At 39.1% G+C, this 18787-nt stretch overlaps 1 protein-coding gene across 1 annotated transcript; it reads left to right on the top strand.

The window, feature by feature from the left end:
* Positions 1-1112: 1112 nt before the first annotated feature.
* Positions 1113-11008, top strand: LOC114563077 (beta-1,3-galactosyltransferase 1). Its single transcript, XM_028589857.1, has 4 exons — positions 1113-1191; positions 5477-5657; positions 6937-7206; positions 8750-11008. The coding sequence occupies exons 1-4, from the start codon at positions 1166-1168 to the stop codon at positions 9347-9349; spliced, it is 1077 nt and encodes a 358-aa protein (XP_028445658.1). The 5' UTR covers positions 1113-1165; the 3' UTR covers positions 9350-11008.
* The last annotated feature ends 7779 nt before the right edge of the window (positions 11009-18787 follow it).

The raw sequence follows: 18787 nt of genomic DNA on the forward strand, positions 1-18787 counted from the left end.
TCACTTCATAACGTTCCCATGGCAACAGGGGAAAATGGCTGCTCTTGTGTAAAGAATACACAACATTTTTCAACTTTCTGCTAAGATATATGGGACTTTTTTGCAACAAAATGTGGGGGATTATGAAATCATGCAACCCCCGCATATTTTGTGCGGAAATCTGCAATTTATGCGAAAGTGCGGCGTATTTGAAAAAATGCGGCCCCCGCATAAATATGCGGGCATTGGCTGATTATGCATTGAATTATGCAATCGCATTATCGCATTTTTCTGGAGGGACTGAACAATAGAAGATTTGAGTTGACCATGTAAAAAACTAGAAATTGCAAGTATTAACCCATGTGTTAATATTTGACCCATTTTTTAAGTTTTTTTTTTATATCAGAAATATGGGTTTCTTTCAACCAAATTGCAAAATAACTTGGATGCATGCATGTACGTTGTATGGAACCTTGATAGAACATTGTTCGCAGATAAACGTGATTAATTACTTGTGTTTAATTTAATTTCGTAGCATTTGGCATGTACCAGTCTGTGGTTATCCACTCAACATCCTCTGATCTTAATTAGTCAAAATAATTTAAAATTAATTTTTAACTCAAAAAGAAGGTATAATGTAAATTTTTTTTATGCGTCAAATAATTGGAAAAAGTGCCAAAAAAAAGTTCATTTTCAATTTTGACCAGGAAGGACAACAAGTTCATGGTTGGCAGGAAAACACAAGGGTTAACATCTGCAATGCCGACCTTACGGCAGGCGGCTTTTCCAGCGATTCCACGTTTGGTGTCTTAAAAAGTCAGGATTGAAAAAAAGAGAAGTAGTTCCTGGTAAATGCAATGGTGTTACAATAATTATTCAAAGTTGAAAGATGCATGTTGAGTCATGTTATCTATGCTCCCACTTAACACACATTCAGCAGGCTTTATCAGCATATAAATCATATCCAACAACAGCATACATATTATGTTTTTGTGCTTGTCGTCACATGCAGAGCTGTCTGTGTGTGCTCAGAAGAAGGCCCTGTCTGAAACACTTCACCACACAAACCACAACACATTTGTACTGTTAGACTTCCACATCAACATCCTCATTCGTACCTGCTGTCTGTCTGCTAGCTCGCTGTAGCTGTCACTACAGTCGGAAATCATTGTCTGCCTTTTCGAAAATGCAGGAGAGCTCTGCTTCCAAAGGGTAAGTCCACATTTTAATTTAGTTTGTTCAAAATGTATCGACTTTAAAGGATCATACAGTACAGTAAAGTCCCAGGCTCAGTGTGCTTCATAAAGATGAAAGCTTTTATAAGGAATCTTGTCCGGCTTATTATTAAAATGGATCAGTCCGATTGATTGCAGTAGAGACTCCTCTCCCCACAAACATGAGAGCTCATGTCTAATGTACATTTATGACTTTGGGGCTGTAATCTTTAATCGAGTAGTCAACAAGAAAAGGAAATATCATTTTCCTAGCTGATAATGAATAATACCAACAAAATCTTTTTTTTCTGCAGAGAAAAGCACATAACCCAACAATAATAATAATAATAATAATAATAATAATAATTAGCATACAGTACCATATCTTTTGGTGATATTTTCTTAATTTTGTTACATTCATGTTTTCCATTTTTTTTAATATATATAATCACATATTTGAAAAAAAAAAATCACAATACATTTCTCAACACTAAAATATTTTTTTCCTTGGTTCTATCTGTACAATACATACAATGTACAATTATTTACAATGATATGCTTTGGCAAACATCAGTGACTCACATAAACGCATTGCATTTCGCCGAAACACATGTCAAAAGAGCTCCTTTAAGATAATTGTGCAGCTCACCTCATGTGAACCCTCAGACGTGTGATGACAAACAAATCTCAACATGGCCTTAAAAGTTGTGGCGATATACTGCAGCAACTCAACCTGAGCGCAACATGTTGGGGTGCAAATACATGGAGATTGTTTTGCCAGTGTATTTAAGCTAAATGCATACATTGATATTTCCAGTGACATATTCATTCCACTGCGTGAGAAGTAATACTGCAAGTTTGAATAAATGTGGAAATGAGGAATTTCTCAGCCGTTTGCACACTACAGGCTGAGTGAACTTGTTCTCTGCTGTTGAAAGACTCACCACAAAGCCAGTAGACCTTAACTGACATACAAGCAAGAGCCATGTGACGGGAAAATGAGCAGCTGTGCTGGAGTGAGGATGTCTAAATATATTTATATATTTTATTAAAGTGCTCATATTATGCTTATTTTCGGGTTCATAATTGTATTTAGAGGTTATATCAGAATAGGTTTACATGGTTTAATTTTCAAAAAACACCATATTTTTGTTGAGCTTTCTGTTTTAGCTGCAGAGTGAGGCATCTCACTTCTGTTCCATCTTTTTTAGGAGTCGCACATGCTCAGTAGCTAGGTAAGGACTACTAGCCAGTCAGAAGCAGAGTATGAGGGTCGTGCCATGCTAGCAGCTAGGCGAGCATTGTAACGTGTGTTACAAAGTGACCACGTTTGTCTCTGAAGTAAAGGCTGGACTACAATAGAGCTGTTTGGAGCAGTTGGTGAACAGTGTTTTCTGTTGGAGATGGTAAGGCCCTTTGGGGGGGACTTTGGGCTTTTTCACTTTGTAAACCTATAACATGCACAAAAAGATATATAAGACAATAAAGGAAAGGGCAAAAGCCAAAAAGCACAATATGAGCACTTTAAAGAGGGGTCATTGGAGTCGTACTATACTTGTAAAACATTCATTTAGTTTTCTTTCTGTGTCATGCCAAACATTTGGCTGATCCCACATGGAATTACGAGACACCGCTATTTTACATGCATCTTCCGGTCTCACATATTCAGTACATAGCATGTGGAAAAAAGAAAAAAAAAAAAACAGAAACTGAAACATAACAGACAAACAGATCATATTGGTAAAGAGGTTTTTTTTTTTTTGTCTCTTCACCCAGGCTTTCTCAAAATAACTCCTTTATATGTTTCACATCATCCACACACCATCTTAGTTGTTGAGCATCGTCCATATTTACAAAATCAATATGTTTTTATTTTACTAAACAAAGCATCACGCTGTTCACAATAAAAAGGACAGTAGAAAACAAATTAGAACTCATTTTTTATATCGTTAGACGACACATCATACAGATCCGCTTTTCTTCTTCTAACATGATGCCGTCCAGGGGGGTCCTCAGAGTCACTACAGGGGGGCCAACAAATTATTGGTAATTTTTTAAAAGCACTCTATGCATTAAAAAAAAGGTATGTATTAATGCTTTAGGCTGCCCTACACGTTATTGTAGGCCCAGTTTAATATGCAACTTAATTTTATACAATCTATGTAGTAGGGGTGATCAATGGTGTTTTTAGCCCCCAACGTCGACTTCAAGGCACCTAACCCTAACCTTAACCACTGCCTAATCCTAGTGCCTTCCAGACCTATGGGCGCGTTGTCTCGTTTGTTAGTCTCGTTTTGGCTTGGTCCATACAGTGTATCGTCAGCCTGTCGTTAATGTCATGTTGGAGCTTCTTGATTCTGTTGATTGATTGCTGTATATGTTCCGTAAAGGCTACGTAGTAAATAGAATATGCCCACAGTCTATAGAAAAGCTTGTAAAGCAAGTTCAAGCATCAATACGTACAATATGTTAACATACATCACACTCTTCTCTGCAAATATTTTAGTGCATGCAGTAAGCTTGTGGTTGTGGTGGTTTCTGATCTCATGCCTCCTGCAGAGCCTCCTTCCTTTGCTCTAAACCAGTTTTTTAAGCCAAGGACCCCTTAACTGAAAGAGAGACGGATCAGGGACCCCCTACTGCATATATTGTATAAAATGAAGTTGCATATTAATCTGGTCCTACAATAACTTTTAGGGCAGCCTAAAGCATTTATAGATACCTTTTTTGCATAGAATACCAAGCTATTGAAATAGCCTAACAATTGTTGGAATGATTTTATAAATCCTGTTTTAATGTTAACCCTTAAATGTGAAACCAATGTGAAACACTCAATCCTTTGGGATGAACTGTATCTGTGGATGGCTACCTTAGTGACTACATTACCTATTGGCCAGCAGTGTTTGGAACGTTACTTTAAAAAAGTAATTAGTTATAGTTACTCACTACTTGTTCAAAAAAGTAACTGAGTTAGTAACTGAATTACTCTATAATAAAAGTAACTTGTTACCAGGGAAAGTAACTATTTGCGTTACTTTAAAAAAAAAAAAAGTTGCTATATGTCAAAGAATTTAGATTTTTTTTTAGCAGTTATCACAAGTCAGTTGAAATGAGTAGAACAGACAGGTGTTTAACGTACATAACTTTCGATATTTATTGCACGTCGACAGACAGCAAGAGATTTATCCTGAACTTCAAGTATTATCTTTGTAAGAAAAGTAAAAAGTTACACCATATAAACTTATATGACACATATACTTTTAACACCTGCCTGTCATACGGTTGACTTCAGCCTGTGTCCTAGGTTTTTGTTGTGAGGCAGAAAGATCTAGCTTTTGCTGCTTGGAGGACTTTGCTCCGAGTCCTTGCTAGTGGATGACGAGCTATCATCTGTGGTGGAGGTATCGCTGGTTTCGGCCAATAGCTTTGTAGATGCGTGTGTCGTTGTGAGATGCTTCATTAAATTAGAGTTGCTTATAACGGATGTCGACAAAGTCTTCGCTCCTGAACATAATGTACACATTACATGCACGTTCTTGCCTTTGACCACAATTAATTTGAAGTGGTGCATATCTCCACCTTGAAAATGCCAACTTTTCATCGGATTGCTCCTGACTCGCCATCTCTGCCTAATCTGTTTAGCTGTTGTATGTGTGGTGCGTGTGCTGGCATGTGTGTAAAAACACTGGCTCTGATTGGCTACCATGAAACACAACTCTGCCTTAGCCAATCCTAAACGCTTACCTCGTTATTAACCCACCTCCTCAGTAGTTGTTAGCAAGGGATGCGTTCGGATTACACAGTTTATTCAATCAATGCATAGTAACACACCGCATTTAACGTCCAGTAACGTTAACGACGGGAAAAGTAATTAGTTAGAATACCCCGTTACTGAAAAAATAACGCCGTTACCTAACGCCGTTCTTTTAAACGGCGTTATTCCAAACACTGTTGGCCAGTAAGCCTAACATCAGTGGGGATTTATACTTGCTAATAATATGTTGGAATCATGTTAAGACTTTTTAAATTTTGAAAAAACTTTGTAGGCCCCCCTGGAGTGACTCTGAGGACCCCCTGGGGGTCCCGGACCCCCTGTTGAAGATCCCTGCTCTAAACAGCTACACATTAATCACAGCTAATGAGGAACACCTACATTACTGGTCAAGGAAGAGGCAATATTAGCAAAGTGCTTCCTGATTCCAATCCGGTAATGGATAGTAAAGTGCTTCTGATGTGCAGTTACGAGGCATTAAAGATATCAACTTTCATTTTTGTCTTGGCAGTGAAAAGACTCCATGGACAAAACCTAGACGATGGTTGTGTTTTTGGATACTATTACTCGTGATGGTAATGTTAATTACCTTCTACATTTCGAGCCCCAAAGTATCATGGCCTTTGAAGTATTGGACGACACACTCACATTCAAGCCAATCTTACAGCAATAAGACTACTACAATCCACAGTGTAAGTATATTTAGTGTCATCTTGAAACAAAGGCAGCTGTCAACATGACCAATGAAAAAGCCCCAACATCTGTGAATAAGAAATGTCATTTAGGTGAGTCATCAGCAGTAACGCATCACTGTTAAAGAGGAACTACACTTATGTGCCTGGATAGCTCAGTTAGTAGAGCGTGCCCATATATAGATGCAGCGGCCTTGGGATCGACTCCGACCTGCAGCCCTTTGCTGCAGGTCATTCCCCCTCTCCCTCTGCTTTCATGTCTTCAGCTGTCCTATCAAAGTAAAGGCCAAAAAATAATCTTTATTGTTACTCCTATGCTCTAAGAAAGTCCAAAAATATTTGTAAACATGAAAAACTCTCTCCCAAATCCCAAAACTAGACTGCTGAAACTCAAATTTGTGTCATCAAGTATAAAGTGGAACTGCTCCAGAGACATTGCATTAGGAATTATGTTGACACTAAGAGCACCCAGGGGAATGTTCTGAGTATACAGTATACTGAACAGATATAGAATAAAGCTCCTTTGGATATAAAAACTAAAACACAATCAGTCTTTCATTCATTGTCCATGGAGCAGCTCCAGACTTTAAATTTGATGACATCACAAGTTTGAGACTTAGTTCTCTGGTTTCTGGCTTTGAGAGAGAGAAGCTCGTGTTCACAAATATTGATTGAACTTCCCTAGGCCATGGAAATATCATATTGGAACTTTTTACTTAGGTGGTGTTCCCCTTTAACATGCTGTTTTGTTTAAAAGGTCGTCATGCTACTGTTATAGTACCATAAAATTGTGTTTGAATCCAGTGATACTTTTTACTTGTCAAGACAACGTTAACACTCAGCTGTTAATTTTCAACTATTTAAAATCCAGGCAGCAAAATTAGATTTTTTAAATTAGCTAATTATACGTAAAAAAACAAGTTGCTATTTAGTGCCAATACAGGAGATTGTCTAACATGGTGTGTTCACACAGAACGCATACCGTACAACTGCATACAAAGTCGATGGAAAGACACAAGTGGGCATGAATAGATATCATTTTGCCCTACAACTTATGAGACACACACACGTACGTTGCTAGCTAGCTGTACAGACTGTACAATTGGCTATTTTGGACAGTCCAGCATTAAAATTTGCGCAAACTTTTATCTGAACACATCTTGGTAGCTCCATATTTTGTCTTTTAATATGAAGCTAATATTAGAATGTGGACAAGAAAAAAAACAACGACAAATCCTGTACTATTAAGGCGCAACACTCAAAATACCAACCTCCCCAGGTCTCCCCAGATGCCCCAGATGGCCCTCCAGCGTACTTTGTTGCGTACCCACACCGGTATGGTTTCGTTTTGGACGAACCCCATAGATGTCAGCAGGAAAGCCCATTCTTGGTTCTTATGATCCCAGTCGCACCCCAGAACAGAGAGGCCCGTGACATGATCCGCAACACGTGGGGCAAAGAAACTACTGTGCTTGGCAGGGTGGTCAGCCACTACTTCCTTCTGGGAATGTCCAAACAGCAAGATGGGACCGAAACCATTAAGGAGCAAGTGAGTTGACTTTTGAAATAATTTAATTCTCTATCCCTTTCTAACATACCGTTAAACAAGAAAGAGGCAAAACATTCCAGGGACGTTCCAGGGGTCCTTTGGGGGGAAATCCAAGTGCATTTCAGTTCTTGCTGTTAGCAAAATAAAGAGACCAGCATGAGAATGCACTACAGCAGATGCTTCAGAGAATGTGAAACTCACAAGGTAATCAGAGCAGAGAAATTGAGGTTGAGGTGCCAGGTCAGAGCCGCAGCCAAACAAAATGCACTTCAGAGAGCTATGGGGTTATGGGTAAGATTTGGAGGTGGTTAAACGTGTTTGTGTGTACTGAATTCTGTGGAATGAGGACAACATAAAGAATGTGTGTGTCTGCTGTCTGTCTCCTAATGCATTGAAACATTAGAGCGGAACTAATCAATGTTTTTATCATGATGAGTAATGTGAAAGCAGTGACACACTCACAGCAAATGATTACCCAACTTTGCAGTTCCCTTCAGCCTCTTATCCTCTCGCCTAGTCTGTCTGGCAAAAAAAAAGAGTAGTATATCGAAGCTTCCTTATTATATGGCATTTGAGTATTTCACTAAATTGTGTGTCAGAGTCACTTGAGGATTTGGAACAGCTGGCTATGTCTAAATTTGATTCGGAGGTATATCATGTTGCTCCTTTAGCAACGTGAATGACTTAAGTATAAGACCACCATATACATATCCTTTAAAGTTATAATACTTTTTTTGGCCTATATTTTCCCAAAAAAAAGGGTCTCTTATTTAAAGGGAGCTTGGATTAAGCCATAACTATGTTGATGGGAACAAGGATCTGATTTATAGGCTACAGTTATGGTCCACGTCTTTCAGTTTGGGTTTTCAGGCCAGTGACCTTGTTTCAGTTTCACCGCTCTCATTTACCCTGTAGCAGCAGCAGGCAGCCGTTTTTGGCGAAAAAGCTCTGATAAACTCACTGCACGCTACCTGCCCAGCACCAAATAAAGTTAGCGACTAGCTGGTAAACATAGTGGAGCATTTAGCGCTAATGAACCAGGTATTTCCAAACCAGAAGACCAGAGCTGAAAGGAGAGTAAATACACTCGCCAGGTCACCAGAAACATAGTCTCGCTTTGCCAGACCATGCTCTGGTTTATTGGCATTTCTTGAAATCAATCACAATTGTCATCGGTGGTGCTAAGCTCTGCACGGAGCCGCTGTAAAATAGTTGTGCGAGAGAAAACTCAGAATAAACAGAGTCTAGCTAGCTGTCTGGATTTACCCTGCAGAGATTTGAGGAGGAGTCAACCATAGTCCTCATAAATTTACCGGAGTTTAGAACACCAACACAAAGAAAGAGGAAGGAAATGGACATACATCCCTGCAATCCCGGAAGTGGAATGTCAAGGATATAGACTACCAGAAACATGACTCCAAATGAACGCTAATTGCTCTGTATCTGCTGGACATGTAATTATATACTGGTTGCTAGCTTGTTTCCGGCGTGGCCAAGAAATTATTTAACTGCTGCTTCAAATTCAGTCTCCTATCTCTTGTAGGTGTTACAAGAAAGCCAGAGACATCATGATATTCTTCAGAGTGACTTCTTGGACAGCTACAATAACCTCACCATTAAAACCATGGTCATGTTCGAATGGCTCAGCTCCCGTTGCCCCAACACCTCCTACGCCATGAAGATCGACTCGGACATCTTCCTCAATGTCCGCAACCTCGTTGACATGCTTTTGAAAGCCCCCCGACATCTCTACATGACAGGAATGGTGGCAAGGGGTGCTGCTGTTCTCAGAGACCAAAACTCAAAGTGGTTTCTTCCGGTGTCTGCTTTCCCTGAGTCTAGTTACCCACCGTATGCCCTGGGACTGGGCTATGTGTTCTCACTGGATTTACCCAAAAAGATACTGGAGGCGTCTGCACATGTTAAAGCTGTTTACATTGAAGATGTGTACGTGGGACTGTGTATGAGGCATTTGGGAATCGCACTGACAGATCCTCCTCATGGTAATTTGTTCAGGGCATATATGCCTCATTGGTCAAGCTACTGTTACTGGACCTCAGTCATTACAACGTTACTGCAGAACTCTAACCAACTTTCAGATGTATGGGGAACATACCAGACTCAAGCACAAAGTGGCTGTTAACACTTTTGCCCGTGCCTTACAAAAACTATGTAACTGCATAGCCCTGTTTCACAGCACAGCAGTTGCTGCCTTGATGACATATTTTTTTCATCTTTGAAGTACAGTCGGGACTTTTGAGATCTAAACAACAGAGATTGTGAGACAGACATACATTTTCACGATTAGCAAAATGTGTTCATATCTTAGGCATTTGCGAAGATTGCACAAATGATTGTAAAGATGTCAATAATATTAAGATTTTGGGATGGAGATCAGTTTTTGTATGAATTTCTCTTCTGTCCATGCAGTACATAGAATGTAACAAATGTAATTAAACAGGGAGTTAGCAGGCCTGGTAGTTACCACACTGTGAACGGATGGAGTTGTCTGGAAGTAAAGCACCTATATGTAGCATATTATTTTAATTTAATGGTATGAAGGAAAATGATTGTCAAGGGGAAATGATTAGCCCAAACAAATAGTCATGCATAATATTGCGTGACTGACGTTCACCACTGAAACTTGCCTCAGAGGAAGAGGCCGACCTCACACTGCCGCTGCATAGCAGAGTACATTGAAAGGTACACAAGTGCACACATTAGACAGTTCACACAGTCTGCTGCGGAACAGCTGTAGTTACTATAACTCTGGAATAATCTGAATAACCACGACATTAATGGCATTGACTGTCAGGAATGCCAGAATATTCACCAGCAAAGAGTAAAGAGTAAACGCAAGAGCATGATAGCATCACTGACTATGGCATGAGCAAGTAAGATATCGGTCACTGAACAAAAAATATTTCCCACACTTCCTTGGTTGCTCATTAAAGTTCCAACTAAAGACATGCATGTGTTGCACACAGATTATCTTTCGCAAAGATCTGATAAAGTGAGGATGTGTTCGTTTACTAAGTGATGTAAAGTGCTTGAATCAGAGTGAAAGACTTGGCGTGCCGTTTGCCTTTCATCTTAGGTACTGTCATGACTGTATGTTCTGTGCTAAATCTACGGTATTTGTCTTTGAAAATACAGCTAAATGGATGAGAAGAAATACACAGTACAGTAACTATTGTGCAAATAATTATTAATAATGGAATACAATATATTTCTTTAACATATTTTTCCCATTTGTCCAGTATACGCAAATAGGTTTTGGCAAGTAGGCTTCAACAAAACCAACAAAAAATACACTCTGACAGCCCTATGTCCTAAAAATGACCATACTGACAAACAACAAAGCTGCATTCTCAATTACGTATTAAGGGAAACATATTTTGTCCCTGATAACGTTTGTACTTGACGTATCACAAATACGTTTCTAATCAAAGTCCACCAAAGTCTGCATAGGGAGTAGTTTGGGGTGGATGGACGGTTAAAAAAATACTAAAGACTTTCACCCGGGAGACGGGGTTCAGTTTTGTTGGAGGTGTTTTGTCCAATAATGGGGTTTAGGGTATAATGAAAGAAAAAAGAAAATATATTGAATTAAAATTTGTAGTAGGATGGGTAGATTACATGTACTGTAAATTCCCTTCCATTTAGCCTAATAACTGAATGCCTATACTTTATCCGAAGAGGTCTTCTCAGTTGACAAACTGGGAAAAACTGGACAGTTTTCTATCCAGTGGTGTAGTGATATTTTGATCAGCTGTAAATATTTTTTTAAGTGCATTGCAAACAATAAAAGAACCTTTCCTACCCACTTCTTCTTCTCTGAAGAATTGTCACTATTGTCATATAGTGTATGGGGAATGATGGTAACAACACTGACCCTTAATATGTCAATGAGCATTGTGGGCACATGTACGTAGGTTTTTCAAAAAAGTATGAAACATTGGAAACACTTTACTTGAAGGTATCGACATAATTGTGACATGACACTGTCATAACTATGGCATGACACTGTCATGAACGTGTCATAAACGTTATAAAGAAGTTATAAACATTCATGACTTCTGTCATTAAGTGTCATTCGGTTTTTGTCATGACAAGTTGACATTGTTTGGGTTGTCTTGATTATGACAACTTGACATTAATCAAAGTGACATTACCAGAAGTTGTCTTGGTCATGACAACTTGACATAATGTCATCCTGTTTAATGTCAAGTAGTCTTAATAAGGACACTCCAAAGAAATTTTATGTCAAGTTGTCATGACAAATACATCTTCTGGTTATGTCATCTTGGTTAATGTCGAGTTGTCATTACAAAGACATCCCAAACAAATTTAATGTCAACTTTTTGTTGGCGTTGGTGTTCTTCTAGCTGTGTTTGCATTCAAAGGCCACATCCCACCAAATGCAATGAAGACTTGCCAGGAGAAAAAAACAGGAGTTGAACACCCTCTCAGACTTTTGATGAGTATTTCTCATATCACAGAAACGTCTCGCCCTCCTTTTCAGAACAGGACAGCTCCTGTTTCTGAAACAATCAAGATGTGGGTGCGCTGGTTGTGCTGCCCATAGGAAAAAAGCCATCCTCAGCTTTTTCCGGTGCATCAGCAGGTCCAGGGTCACGGAGTGGGCTCCAGTCTCCCTGCTCTGTCAGGAAGCCCCCGCAGGAAGTTTGCAGCAGCGACGCTCCATGCTCTCCGTCGGCGTCTGGTCAGCTGTTTGTTGGCCCTCTGCTGGGCTGTTGATCCCATGTAGTGTGAGCATGGACCCATGTGGCGTCCTTCACAGATCACTACAATGTTGGTGTCCAGCAGCACCTGGAATGAACCAGTTTTCCTGGATCTGGATCTCCTGACCAGCTGAAGCCATAAAGCCATCAGGGCGAACGACTGGGCTGCTTTCACCTGCGAACAAATGGCTTTGACAGACTGACTTTTTGCAAAAGTCATATTAGTGTTTTACTTTCGGGCAAAGTCTATGTGTGAAAACAACGAAAAAAATTGGATAGGAGTTTGTCCTTGATTTGTCCATTCATTTCTCATGGAGGAGAAATGTTTCCTTTGTCATCTGTGTTTTCCAAAATCCTTAAGACAATGGTTCAAAACTAAATAAATGATCCCAAATATCATCCGTCCATTGAAATTAGACATACATATCACCAATTACAAAAACATACTGTATGTTCAAAGATCACCGCAATTTTTTACTGTATAAAGTTATCTTAGTATTTTCCAAAGTCTCTCAAGGGGGGAAATGGGCTGCTTGATTAATCATAACAAATCAATTTCTTATATGAGTCACCATCCTTCTTTTAACATTTGTCACTCTATGTGTCACATTCAACATTCTTGTTTTACATTCTGTGTGGCCTGCACAGATGTTCCACAAATCCTCAACTCTCACAATTTGTTTTTAAGATCATGAAACAAAATATTTTCAAACTATCAAATCAAAAATATTAAAAACCAGCAAACCAAAAAATAATAAAGGAACAAAGCAGAAGGATCAGAATGAACAAAAATGCAACTAATCAAAGAATGTACGAATAAAGCAACATATGCATCTTATTCCCCATTTCAAGTTAGAAACAAATCCATTTTTAGTCAGGATGCACCAAAATGCCAAATATGCATGTACTAAATTAACTCTTGAAAAAACCCTAAGAAACTTAAATTCATTTTTGGTACAATTTTAGCTAATGTTACATTGCTTAAAACAGCTCAATTTATTTTACCCATTTTTGCTAAATGTATCTCCACTTCCCTTGTGCTCTCTTCACAGGCAGAATGGGGGAGTTGCATTGGTGATAGTAGGAATTCGAACAATGGCACCTTTTTGTCTTTGATGGCTATCAGAGTGTGACTTAAAGAATACGTGTGGAAAAGTTCTAACAGTTTTGACTTGCAATGGGCTTATCACACAGACACAATCCTACTTAAAACAAACCAAAAAGAAAAAATAGCATACAGTGAATCAAAATAAAATGCACTTTTCTTCAAAAATAAAATGCACTAATATCAATTACAGACATTAGAGAACACCAAAATAATTCTAGAATTTTTTTTACCATGATTCAGCAAGCAGAAATTTACATAGATTCAATCTGTCTGCATCTATTGTGGTTGAATGAGTTGTGAAAACCCCCAGTGTCGCCTAGACAGTCCTTCATTAACACAGGAGACAATACTGTAAAAGTCTGTTTGTTGAAAGAATAACTGAAACTTAGTAGTAAGATTTCCATTCCAATTCTATTTCCAATGCTTCCTTCCTTGACCAACTGCCACTTTGCTCATTTGAAAGCCATGATGTCTCTCTCTCTCTTTCTCATGGGCGGGCCAAATTCTCTGGGCGGGCAAAGCAGAGAAAGGGGAGGTAATCTTGCTCCTTATGACCTCATAAGGATTCCAGATCGGCCCATCCGAGCTTTCATTTTCTCAAAGGCAGAGCAGGATACCCAGGGCTCGGTTTACACCTATCACCATTTCTAGCCACTTGGGGACCATAGGCAGGCTGGGGGAACGCATATTAATGTTAAAAAACCTCATAAAGTGACATTTTCATGCCATGGGACCTTTAACACTAAAATTTTACAGGATTCAAAACCGGGTCGCTTAAAAATTTGCTTCTATGTGCACTATAACCGTGGACTTTGTACGTAGTCTTTTTAAGCTTCACACAATCACACAACACACACAATCAAAAACAATTGTTTTGACTCATCACTTTCAACGCTGTTTCAATTGGGCATTACTTTTAAATTAATTTTACTTACAAGTTCATGGCTGCAGAATTTTCACACCTAAAAAATATTCCTAAATAAGCTATTGCAGAGTTTTGATAAAATGGGTTCTCTGGCTTACCATTTAATTCTGGGCCCTTGTGAAAATTCAGCAGTCACCAGTCCGGTCCTTTCAATTTGCCTTTTTTCCTTTCGTCCTCAAAAAAAATCCACATACATTGATATCAAATATTAACAATGTTTTAACTTTTTAAAACCCAACAATACCTTCAAGTAGAGTGTTACCGAAACATTTTTTTTCTTATCTCCTGTCCTCAGGAAATCTTCTGGGAGCCATTTGTTTACATTTAGTTTCTAGCTCCAGAATAAAAGAGTAATTTGAGTAGTATTCATCACATAAGCATGCAGCCAATGAAGGCCTTCAAAAGCAAATCAATCGACATGCACCACATATAACTATATAACTATTTGTTTTTAGAACTGTTTATTTAAAATAACTTCACAGTGTCATCATTTCATTTGCTGTGCACATAGAAATATACAGTATTTATTTTTTAAACAAATTTCTGGTCAGTTGATTTAACTGAATACTGATTCATGCAATCCCCTGTTCATGAAATACATTTTCCTCCTTTTAAAATTAGCTTTGAGTTGATACAACTCAGAGATGATTTTCTTCTTCAGGTGATTGTACACTGCTAGATGTTTTAATCTTTTCCCTCTACTCTTGCACGAGGATCAGCATCATTCTAATTTAAATGATTTGTAATTAGATAGTGAGTTGAGTCCCCTTTATGTGAAATGATAACACGTTTAATCATGTCCAAATAGTTGTTGCATGTAGATTTATAAGGAGATGTTACTTTTCAATCTTTCTAAAGTGAGAAATGATTTTTCTGACATTTTGTCGTTATCAGTTTTCCACCTTGGTGTCCCTCTTTTTGTCCCCTCAGCTTTAGCATCCGTATCAAGAGGAACTGAAGCAGCACTGTGGCTGACTGACTAAAACTGTGGTTAGTCTATACTTCTGATTTAAAACTTGCTGTACCAAAGATCTGCTCTACTTGAGAACAGCTGAACAGGCAAGCCATAAATATTGTCTTTGAATAATTCAAAATCAAATTGTACAAATCTCTCGTACAAATTGTACAAATCTCTCGTACAGTAATTCCACCTGATAATCAAAGCTTGACAGGATTGTAATGCTGTTTGTCGAGCAGACAGTCAGACGTATGCTTATAGAGGAAGAAAAAAGAAAGAATCAACACCCAACTAGAAATAGAATGTTTTTTCTAAAAGCCACTTCCTGTTGTGACTGACTTCACAGAGATGTAAAGGCAGAATGGTCTAACACCTCTGTTTTTTTTTCTCACCGTAATGTCAGACATCATTTCACCCTTGTGTGGCGTTCATATTTTTGTTACACAGCCAATGTTCTGGGGTCTGGTGGACCCACCACATTATTAGGCTTTTAAATCAATACTGCCATAAAAAAATGTATGTAAAAATACTTAACAGATGTTTACTTTAGCTCAATTACCAATGATATATACATCATTTGTGGTTCATATTTGCCATTTACCCCTGTGAGATCACACATTTATGATAATTTTATCATTTTTGCTTTTTGTGAGAAAACAAGGAAATTCAATTATAAAAAAAAATGGAAACAAGATTTTTGATTATTACAATACAATTAAATACGCTTCAGTAGACCTGAACACCTCATATGTAATAGTTATGTGTAGGGGGGGTGTACTGTGTGCAGTCATTGAAAATAAGTTATTTATGTTCTTCCCAGAAAATGAGCCAAGGTCAATGAGTGAGTTAGAAGAAATAATAAATGGCATAAGTCCCACAGACCCGAACACCACACAAGGGTCAAGTGATGCGCAAACATGAACAACAGCGCTCCCTTGTGGTAAGCAGGCAGATGAGAAGCAGAAAAACAAGGACGGGACTGTGGTGGGGTAGGAAATGAGAGATTGAGTCAAACATTTGAAATACTGGCTGTCAAATAAAGAGTTTGGTTGCTAATTAAGTTTGAATAACTTTCAATAACATGTATCAGCATACAAGCACAACACACTTTAGTTTTGATCTTTTTTTAATTGTGGTGGGAAATCCTGCATCCACATGTTGATGTGCTGTGTTGCTATGGGTACCTAATATGATATCACCTTCCTTGACAGTGATGCTAAATATTACAAGATAATAAAATCACCACATCACCACCAAAATCATCTCGGACAGGTAAAGAACTCTACACTACGTACTGGGTAACAATCCTGCCGCACGGGTTCTGTTTCTTTTTCAATTGTCAATTCTTTTCTGTGTCTTTAAGAGTTTGAAAACGTCAGTCTGAGGCTCCACCATGAGAAAAATGCAGATAAAGAGAAACTGAGGGAGACAGAGACAGATAAAGAGATGTGCTCAGCGAGCCAATCAGAATCACTTCTGAATCTGAATGGTGTGTGTGTGTGTGTGTGTGTGTGTGTGTGTGTCTGTGTGTGTGTGTGTGTGTGTGTGTGTGTGTGTGTGTGTGTGTGTGTGTGTGTGTGTTTTATTTTTTTCCTAAATTGATAAAAGGCACAGATAAATGTTAAGACATGTTGCTGTAGCAGCTAACTACTTTGACATGTCCAAGTATAAACTGTCATTGTTTTTGAGTGACTTCAACTAACCCAACTTCCACACACTTGCAGTCCCGGAAACACGCTAGACATGGCCTTCTCCTGGGCCTGTTTTTGCTGTTCTACTTCCAGCCCAAGCAGCAACCTCTGGACCTGGAAAGTAAAGCCAATGCGGAAGTGCTTTAAACCTGCATTCTTTCTAATGGCCAGCAGGAGGCAACTGAAAGAAATCAGAGTGTAAAGAAGTCTATGAGTACATGTCCCTTCTTCTTACCTGATTTATTACCTTAGTAAACATTTTCCTATTGAGTTTATGGTATATTGTTAGGTTCAAGTCTTCTTTAATATAGCACGATGTTCAGTTTGGAAATTTTGGTCCCATTTAGAGTCAAATAGTCGATAAAGCCGGGGATGCTTTAGTATGTGGTTACCGTGTGATTGATAAGTTGCACGCCGACCTTTCAATCATGATAGAGGCTTACAATGCATATCCACGGCACCTTGTTTTTTGAGTGTTGTTAATGTTTTCTTTTTTAGACCTTTGACACTTTTGTAGTGTCTTTTCAGGTCATGAAAGTTCATTATAATTTTTGTCGCCTAAAAGTGTCTTGTTCAGTGTTGGTTGTACTAAAAGACACTATATGGAGTTGGCTGTTCATTTTTTTCCGGTAAGTACATTTTTTGTAAGTCTCTTTTTCGCTAGCCAAAATTAGTATTACGGATGCACCTTGCTAACCAAGCTAGCTGGTAACTTAGTGTTAGCTGGAAACTTAGTGTTCAGCTTATTTATCACTCCTCCCCAGCTCCGCTCTCACGTTTAAATGTGGTCACCTCTGGTTTCAAAAACAACATGGCGACAGTCTTTGATCCAGCCGCTCTGTTAGCCAATGTCTCCGACCATTTGTGTCTTTTGTAACCACTCTCTTAAAAAATCCCCACCAAGACTGATGGGTCTGAGTGTCTGGTCGAGGGGGAAAAAGCTCAGATATTTGACTACGTTTTGGGTGGTGAACCGTTTTGTTCTAATCAGCTCCAGTTTGCCACACTAAAGGCAGTTACACACCAACCAGACGGCCGAGCGTCGGCAGAAAAGCCAGTCGGACTGATCAGTCTCCCCGAGTTGGTCCAAAAAGTGCATCAGAACACACCGAAGAGACGAGACATAATACGTCTCCCCATAACAGTAGGCGGCGCTAATCTGTATTGTTGCCCAAAAAATTTAAACCGGCAGCTGATTGGATGAACGCGTCGCGTGGGTCTGGTTTCTCCGGAAATTCAAAGCCAGACTGTCATGGCGGCTCGTTCAGAATACGAGCTCATATTGTACTAAAATAGTTCACTGAAACATGTTTCTGGAAACATTTTAAGAGAGAACCAGGCCGTGCAGTTGCTGAATCTGTCTTCATTTCAGATCAACAAAGGTCAGTTTAAAAGATTTTCGTCAGATTCTGAGAGACTCTAGTCACGCTCATTCCGCTCCCCGATTCCGGGTGAGTCACAACTGCCCTGTCTCCGACTGAACACGTCAGGTCGGCCAAATGAACGCCGACAGCCCCTCAGACTGACGACGGCACGGGACACACCGAACAGACTTGAGTCACCGACCTCGCCAGACTGTCCAACGGCCAATTATCGGCCCGGTGTGTAGCTGCCTTAAGGCTAACATTGGCTCACTGTTAGCATCCAGAATCAAATCTCTTTGTCATCCATGTTATGGTGGAGCCCAGACATTTTGGCGTCAGAGGGTGTCATCTTCACTTTCCACTGACGCCCCTGCTAACTCTTTCTTTAATCTGTCCTACTGTACTTTAACTTCGCTTCAGAAATCAAACCTCCTATGGCGCCATTTTGATGCTACAAAGAGATCACCTCCGTTAGCATTCCACTGACTAGCATTCATTTTGACGTCACTTTGACAGTGAATAACTTTACATCTGAAGCGTTTAAAGACTCTGTTTGTCCATTGTTTATTTCTAAAGAAACACGACAATGTATAAAAGGCTCCATTACCTTGTACCTCACGTAATGGCTCCGTAGCAGATGTTTTTGTAAAAATAGGCTAACGATTGTGTCATGACCAAGTGATTTACTGTCGCATAGTAGAGGAATTACCGTATAGTACAGGAGAAGCTCGCAGGCAGTTTCGACTTACGTTAGCTGTTTAGGTTTAATTACTGATGTTAATGTTAATTT

This window comes from Perca flavescens, chromosome 10 (assembly GCF_004354835.1).
Source record: "Perca flavescens isolate YP-PL-M2 chromosome 10, PFLA_1.0, whole genome shotgun sequence".
Taxonomy (NCBI): domain Eukaryota; kingdom Metazoa; phylum Chordata; class Actinopteri; order Perciformes; family Percidae; genus Perca; species Perca flavescens.